Here is an 8928-nt window from a genome sequence, read left to right as displayed (position 1 = left end):
CTACTGACCAACTTAGCCCTATTATATTAATTTCATGAGTAAGGAAATTAAGTTCCAAACAGATCAGTGTGTTCAAGTGAAAAAATATTCACATTTACTTGGTCAGTTTTTACTGTTTAAACCATTTGGAATCTAGTGGATCAGAGTGTCGCTTTCAGTTGTAACGGACTTCATCGCATCAGAAATTGTACTCGTTCTCATCCTTTTAAGGAAGCTCAGACCCAGGAAAATTTCCATAGTACCTTAATGAAAAAGATAGGTAGGTCATGAACAACTGAAATATTATAGTTTACCCAATCTTACCATTTCTTCCCTTCATTTTAGTAAGTATTAACTATCGTTAACTGTCACATAATGCTTTTCCCTCATAAATAAGGTCTTTTGCAGTGAAAGTATTATTAATAATTCATAGACTGGGCATGGTGGCTCACGCCTGTAATCCCAGCACTTTGGGAGGCCAAGGTGGGTGGATCATGAGGTCTGGAGATCAAGACCATCCTGGCCAACATGGTGAAACCCCATCTTTACTAAAAATGCAAAAATTAGCCGGGTGTTGCAGCATGCACCTGTAATCCCAGCTACTCGGGAGGCTGAGGCAGGAGAATCGCTTGAACCCGGTAGGCCGAAGTTGCAGTGAGCTGAGATCACGCCATTGCACTCCAGTCTGGCAAAAGAGTGAGACTCCATCTCAAAAATAATAATAATAATTCATAAAGAAGCACGAATGAATATGTGTATTTTCCTTTTGGCCAATAGTTAAAAGGATTTCTAACAGGAAATATTCTAGAAATATCATCTATTTCACTTCATATTTCTGTATGAAACCATTATAATTCTGAGGAAAAACTGAAGAGAGAAGGTGATATTTGGTAATAAAATAACTTAAAATGTTCTGGAACTAGAAGTTTTATGGGTTTATTTATTTATTTATCAACAGTCTCGCTCTGTCCCCCAGGCTAGAGTGCAGTGGCCTGATCTCAGCTCACTGCAATCTTCGCATCCTGGGTTCAAGCGGTTCTTGTGCCTCAGCCTCCCAAGTAGCTGGGATTGCGGGCACCCACAACAACACCTGGCTAATTTTTGTATTTTTAGTAAAGACAGGGTTTCACCATGTTGGGCAGGCTGGTCTTGAACTCCTGACCTCAGGCGATCTGCCCACCTTGGCCTCCCAAAGTGTTGGGAATACAGGCGTGAGCCACTGCGCCCAGCCATATGGTGACTTTTTTATAAAGACAGATACCTTATTTTTCCTCCTTCACAAAATAAACTTATATTGTCTTAATGAAATCAATAAAACTTAACCAGTCCTTTCCGTTTTTAAAATAGCTAACATAAATGTGTAACTTTATTGCTTCCCCAGAAATCAGTGGGACGTGTCTTTCCTTTCCTCTCCTTTTTGGCTTGGAAATCAGAATGAGAAGGATTGTCTTTGCTGGTGTTATCTTATTCTGCCTCTTAGGCGTTATCTTATTCGGCCGCTTAGGTGGTAAGTCATTAGAAAAGCATAAGTTAAAAGGATAGAAAATTATTAAGAAATTATAGGGCCGAGCGTGGTGGCTCACGCCTGTAATCCCAGCACTTTGGGAGGCTGAGGCGGGTGGATCAGGTCTGAGGTCGGGAGTTCAAGACCAGCCTGACCAACATGGAGAAACCCCATCTCTACTAAAAACACAAAATTAGCTGGGCGTGGTGGTGCATGCCTGTAATCCTAGCTACTCGGGAGGCTGAGGCAGGAGAATTGCTTGAACCCAGGAGGCAGAGGTTGTGGTGAGCCAAGATCATGCCATTGCACTCCAGCCTGGGCAACAAGAGTGAAACTGTCTCAAAAAAAAAAATTGTTGATTGATCATTGATTATGAATGGAAAGTCTGTCATGCTTAGTGGCAGAACCAATGTGAAATTTCCCAAGTGTCTTTAGATGAGGTTGAGCCTGGGGAAAATCATCAACAAAGGTTAATTAGCCTCATCAGCCAGACTGTTTTCTATTAAAAATTTTCTCTTCTATCTCCCAATATGGCAGAGGGAGATGTAAAACACATTGCAGAAAACATCTGGTAAACCCTTCTTTGGGGCCATCAATGAGTAGGAGTGACATGGCTGTGGTCATCATACAGTGGAAGATGGAAACTGTGAGCACGCAGAGAAATTCTGGCTCAGTTTCAAAAGAATCTTTTAACAATCTGAGCTGTTTTTAATGGTGATCAGTTCTCTATCACTGGCCAAAGCTCCCTGCAGAAGCTATAAGAAAGATCCCTAAGGCTGGCCGCGGTGGCTCATGCCTGTAATCTAGCACTTTGGGAGGCTGAGGCAGGTGGATTGCCTGAGCTCAGGAGTTCGAGACCAGCCTGGGCAACACGGTGAAACCACATCTCTACTAAAATACAAAAAATTAGCTGGGCGTGGTGGCGGGCGCCTGTATTCCCAGCTATTCGGGAAGCTGAGGCAGGAGAACTGCTTGAACCCGAGAGGCAGAGGTTGCAGTGAAATGAGATTGCACCACTGCACTCCAACCTGGACAAAAGAGCAAGACTCTGTCTCTAAGAAAAAAGAAAGATCCCTGAATTGGAAGCATCAATGATTCACAAACATTGGTCTAGACATTGATAGCTAAATCATATCCCCTCAGCTATTTCTGCAGATCTAAAATACAAATTCTCAAGCCCCACCTTCCCAGATTCTAACTCAGGTTTTTGGGGGCCCTGGGAATCTGTGAGTTTATTAAATCTGCTTAAAGAAATCTGATGCGCAGTAGAATTTGGAAAACAATCTTCTAGATAATGTCTTCCAACCTTACCAATATTGACCAGTTCAAGAATCTCTGGGCTATTTCTATACAAACAAAATGAATAACATTTTCAAGCCACTGAATTTGAGTATGGAAAATAACCAATATATAAACATTAATGAAGCAATAAATATTCATGAAGAATCGACTATATGTAATATGCTACCTTAGGCACTGAAATTAAGCCCTAACAGTGAATATGTGGCTGAAATTAAATTTCCTGGTAAAATAAATTTGGGGTGATTTAATTAAGCACTGAGGAACCGAATGAATTTTAACCAACTAAGTTGTTTAGACCACCTGGGCTCCTGACTGATTACCACAGTTCAAGGTGCTTCCAATTCATAAATACCACATACGCTTCGAAATTTCCCTCATTAAATTCTCAAAATAAAAAATAATTTTAGCCTGGTGCAGTGGCTCACACCTGTAATCCCAGCACTTTGGGAGGCCGAGGCGGGTAGATCACCTGAGGTAGGAGTTTGAGACCAGCCTGGCCAATATGGTGAAACCCCGTTTCTACTAAAAATATAAAAAATTAGCCGGGCGTGGTGGCACGCGCCTGGAATCTCAGCTACTCAGGAGGTTCAGGCAGGAGAATCGCTTGAACCCAGGAGGTGGAGGTTGCAGTGAGCTGAGATCACGCCATTGCTCTCCAGCCTGGGCAACAAGAGCGAAATTCCATCTCAAAAAAAATAATAATAATTTACCTTAGGTTTTAGAATTTTTTAAATATTGCTTACTTCCTGGGCACAATGGCCCACACCTGTAATCCCAGCACTTTGGGAGGCCAAAGCAGAGAGACCAGCCTGGGCAACATAGCGAAACCCCGTCTCCCCACTAAACATACAAAAAGCTGGACACGGTGGGTGTGTGCTTGTAGTCCCAGCTACTTGGGAGGCTGAAGTTGGAGGATCACTCATTTGAGCCCGGGAAGCGGAGGTTGCAGTGAGCCGAGATTGTGCCACTGCACTCCAGCCTGGGTAACAGGAGTGAAATCCTGTCTCAAAAAAAGAAAAAAAAGTATACATATATATATATACATTTGCAGAGCATGCAATCTTTCAATCCCCTTCCATGGATGTCTTTTAGACCTGGGAACCTGCCAGACAAAACCTGATCAGTACTGTAAAGAAGAGGTCCACATTCAAGGTAAGTTTTGACACTTTAAAAATTTTAATTAAAATAAGCACAGGGAAAATGCTTATCACAACAAACTTTCATATGCCAGATGCTACACTAAGGGCTTTGCCAGGGCTATATTACACCAACAAAACAATGAAAAGAGCTGGATGGATCCTGTCACTATCCCCATTCTAAAGATGAAATATCTGAGACACGAACGATTAAGTAATTTGCATAGTCACATAGCTAATGAGTCTTATAGACAAGATTCAAATGTGAGTACTTTGACTCCAGAGCACACATTCCTAATAATCTATATACTTTCTCATTCACACCACTCACGTACTCACAAAAAAGTAATACACAATTTTCAGAGCCCTTCTAAACTTGGGCCCTGTGCACCAGTTGCATGCCCGTGAAACTGGCCTTCTCCAAAACATAAAAATATGTATATATAATTAAATATATATTTAATATATATAAAACATAAAATATATATATAATTAAATATATATTTAATATATATAACATAAAATATATATATAACAGAAATATATATATATATAAAGTCAAAAATCACTACTTTATTTTTTTGATCTCCCTTCCTCTTTTTCTCTTTCGTGTCTATCACTACTTTCTCATTTTTCTGCCCCTGTACTTGGAGATGTTGGAGGTTTGATTTGCAGAGCATGCAATCTTTCACTGCCCTTCCATGGATGTCTTTTAGACCTGGGAATCTGCCAGGCAAAACCTGGTCAGTACTGTAAAGAAGAAGTCCACATTCAAGGTAAGTTTTGACACTTTAAAAATTTTAATTAAAATAAGCACAGGGAAAATGCTTATCACAACAAATTTTCATATGCCAGATGCTACACTAAGGGCTTTGCCAGGGCTATATTACACCAACAAAACAATGAAAAGAGCTGGATGGATCCTGTCACTATCCCCATTCTAAAGATGAGATATCTGAGACATGAACGATTAAGTAATTTGCATAGTCACATAGCTAATGAGTCTCATAGACAAGATTCAAATGTGAGTACTTTGACTCCAGAGCACACATTCCTAATAATCTATATACTGTCTCATTCACACCACTCATGTACTCACAAAAAAGTAATACACAATTTTCAGAGCCCTTCTAAACTTGGGCCCTGTGCACCAGTTGCACGCCCGTGAAACTGGCCTTCTCCAAAACATAAAAATCCAAATAATGAAACATTGGAAGAAAATACTGGGAAACGTTTTAAGTTTGAAAGAATGGAGGTTAGCTAGGCATGGTAGCACACACCTGTAGCAGTCCCAGCTACCGGTGAGGCCAGGTGGGAGGATCACCTGAGCCCAGGAGGTTGAGGCCGCAGTGAGCTGTGATCACACCACTGCACTCTAGCCTGAACAATGGAGTGAGACCATGTCTCAAAAAAAAAGAAAGAAAGAAAGAAAGAGAGAGAGAAAGAGGAAGGAAGGAAGGCAGGCAGGAAGGCAGGAAGGAAGGAAGGAAACAACGGAGGCTCTTTAACATCCAAAATCCAGACCGGGCACAGTGACTCATGCCTATAATCCTAGCACTTTAGAAGGCAGAGGTGGGTGGATTGCTTGAACTCAGGAGTTCAAGACCAACCTGGGCAACATGGTGAAGCCCTGTCTCTACAAAAAAAAAAAAATACAAAAATTAGTCGGGCATGGTGGCTTGCACTACCATGTTCCCAGTTACTCAGCGTGGAGGCTGAGGCAGGAAACTTGCTTGAGCCCAGGAGGCGGAGCTTGCAGTGAGCCGAGATTGAACCACTGCACTGCAGCCTCAGTGACAAGAGTAAGACATTGTCTCAAAAAAAAAAAAAAAAAAATCCCAAACCCCAAAGTTGTAAAGGAAATAATACATTTGAATATATGAAGAGTTTAACATTTATAAAATGTGTGATAATTCCAAAATGTAAAAGATAAGGAATTAACTGAGTGAAAATATAAGAAACATGGATAACATTAATATTTATCCAGAATAAAAAACTTCAAAAACAATTTTAAAAAGACCAACAATCAAGAGTAAATACCTTATTAAAGGAAGTAGGAAGGCAATTCTCACAAGGATAAATATAAGTAACCTACAAATATAAAAGCCTACTCAAACTTGTTAGTAAAAATCAAAGAATGCAAATTATGAAAAGATATAATATTTTTAACCCATCAGATAAAAATATAAAAGTTTTATTATATCAGGAGTTAGTATGGGGAAATGGGAACGCTCAGACATTTTCAATGACAGCTTAGATTGGTTCAGCATGTTTTTAGACAATTCGTGAATTTCCATTAAAATTTTAAATAAACACAGCCTTCGACAAAGCAATTCTATTTCTTGGTATCTACTGCAGAAAAATATTTACATTTAACACATGTATCAAGGTTATCATTGCAGCATTACGTTTAATAGGAAAGTAACATAAATGACCTAAATAGGCTAAGCGCGGTGGCTCACACCTGTAATCCCAGCACTTTGGGAGACCGAGGCGGGCAGATCACCTGAAGTGGGGAGTTCGAGACCAGTCTGACCAACATGGAGAAATCCCATCTCTACTAAAAATACAAAATTAGCTGGGTGTGGTGGCGCATGCCTGTAATCCCAGCCACCTGGGGAGCTGAGGCAAGAGAATCACTTGAACCTGGGAGGTGGAGGTTGTGGTGAGCCAAGATCGTGCCATTGCACTCCAGCCTGGGCAACAAGAGCGAAACACCATTTCAAAAACATAGAAAAAGAAATGACCTAAATGTTCATCTATAGGGAACTATTCATTCAACTGTGTTATATGCAGGTCATGGAGTGCTATGCAACACTCAAAATGAACCAGATCCCTTGTTAACATGGAGGAATCTCTAAAACATATTGAGTGGGAAAAAATTCAGTTGCCAACAAGTACGTTCAGTATACCACTGATGAATAAAAATCCACAAAACAAAACTCTAAATTTTTCTGTGGAATTGGAAGGGAAGAACAAAAATTAGAGGAGAGCAAAGTTAGTTTGGAGAGAGGATGAGAATCATGGGGTCACATCGCAAGGCGTTTTGGTATTAAGAGGGTTACTTGAGTTCTGTTCAATCTTTCTAGTTTAGGTCCCCTCTCCAAAGTCAGTTCTCCCCTCTGCTAGTCACAGCCCCTTCTTTATGGAATGGGAAAGATATCCAGACTCCCTGGGCCCATGAGATGTTGGCTCTTCTCTTCCTGAATGTGGCCAGAGAGTCATCTAGCCAGACGGACACCAGAATTAGGATTAAAATACTCTACGTATAAGAAAGAGCCTGGAAGCTTATTCAACAAAATATTAACAATAGTTCTTGATGGGTCGAAGGCCTGGAATGACTACGGTGTTCGGAAGAGCAGTTTCCTAATTTGGGAAATTTGCCATTTACACTGATGCAAAACAAACAACTGAACCTCGTGCTTTTGATGGTTTTATCAATAGGGTTTCTCAACTTTTGCACTATTGACATTTTGGGCAGGTGAATTCTTTGTAATGGAGGGCAGTCTTTTGTATTGTAGGATGTACAGCAGCATCGTAGCTTCTACCCACCAGATGCCAAGAGCACCTCCAACCCCACCCTGCCGCCCCAACCAGTTCTGACAATAACAATGTCTCTGGTATTACCCGATGTGCTGGGAAAGGGAGAGCAAAAGCATCCCCAGCTGAGAAACCACCGTTTTGTCCAAGTTTCCAGTCATCACGTTTTGCTGTCTTTGGGGAATTGCTCCTTTTGTCCTCCTACCTACAACTGAAACTGGGGTGGTAGAATTACAGGATGTTACTGTCACTTATTTTGTTCTTGTGTGCATTTTCTGTGTTTTCTACAGTGAACATGCATTACTTCTTTAATCAGGGAAGGAATTAAGTGAGGTCATACATACGCCTCCATTTCTGAGAGGCACTTAACACACCTAAAGGATCCTTCTGTACATTCAGCCCTTTGAATAACTCACAATCTGGATAAAACTGGCGGATGATTATTAGGAAGCTTCAAAACAGCTTGCACTTCAGAAATTCTACACAGTCAATGGCAAGTGCATGGCTTTTACAATCTGAGTTTGAAAGCTTTTTTGTTTTACGGTTTCAAAGCTTGTGTATGCAATGTACCCAACTACAATAGTCTAAGTGGGAGTTCTTAAAGGCAAAATAATGAAATGAACCATTCTTAATGGTGGAAATGTTAGATTCGTATCTTGATAAAACTAAAGTTTTGCTTAGTATTCTTTTTAACCTATTAGCATCTGAGGCCACATAGGTGGTACCTCCCAAGAAATTTCCTTACCTCTTTTCTCTCCGTCAGGTGGCATTCAGTGGTATTCGATCAAAGGCTGCACAAAGAACACATCGGAGTGCTTCAAGAGAACTCTGGTCAAGAGAATTCTGCAACTGCATGAACTTGTAACTACTCACTGCTGCAATCATTCTTTGTGCAATTTCTGAGTCAGTGGCCCATATCTAAAATGCTTGGCAGATCAATCAGTCTCAAAGCCTGACCTGGCTATCACAAAATGACGGCTATTGTCAATTAGCCCACTTCAGAAACCTCTGTATACATATGTAACTAACCTGCACATTGTGCACATGTACCCTAAAACTTAAAGTATAATAATAACAAAAAAAAAAGAAAAAGAAAGGAATTTTGATCTGAAATTGACTTTGGTTTTCAGTATTCCCAATGTCTCCCCCACCACCTCCAACTCATCTGAGAAACAGCCCTTTCAACACCACTTCTCTCCTCTCCTCCTTCTGCTTAATTTACCTTCCTACCACAAGGCTACAAAGAAGGAAAAATGTTAGTGATTCTCCAAGTCAAACTAGGCATGTCACCTCTAACTACTTTCATTTCCCTAAATATTTCCATACTCCAAAATATGGTTACAAATGTTTCACAAGACGGCAAGTGACCTGAGAATATTCATTTGGTTTCCAAAGCAAACTGTCTTGCTCCTTTGGGGTGATTTATGGTATAGAAGAAACTGACTTAACATATACTATAGGGAAAAA

General features: G+C 40.5%; 1 protein-coding gene across 1 annotated transcript; it reads left to right on the top strand.

Moving 5' to 3' along the window:
• The first annotated feature begins 246 nt into the window (after window positions 1-246).
• Window positions 247-8364, top strand: C13H9orf57 (chromosome 13 C9orf57 homolog). Its single transcript, XM_054501933.1, has 4 exons — window positions 247-259; window positions 3878-3937; window positions 4575-4697; window positions 8225-8364. The coding sequence occupies exons 1-4, from the start codon at window positions 247-249 to the stop codon at window positions 8362-8364; spliced, it is 336 nt and encodes a 111-aa protein (XP_054357908.1).
• The last annotated feature ends 564 nt before the right edge of the window (window positions 8365-8928 follow it).

Source organism: Pongo pygmaeus, chromosome 13 (genome assembly GCF_028885625.2).
Source record: "Pongo pygmaeus isolate AG05252 chromosome 13, NHGRI_mPonPyg2-v2.0_pri, whole genome shotgun sequence".
NCBI classification, from domain to species: Eukaryota; Metazoa; Chordata; class Mammalia; order Primates; family Hominidae; genus Pongo; species Pongo pygmaeus.
Note: the sequence above shows the minus strand (reverse complement) of the source record. Positions and strands in the feature narration are given on the sequence as shown.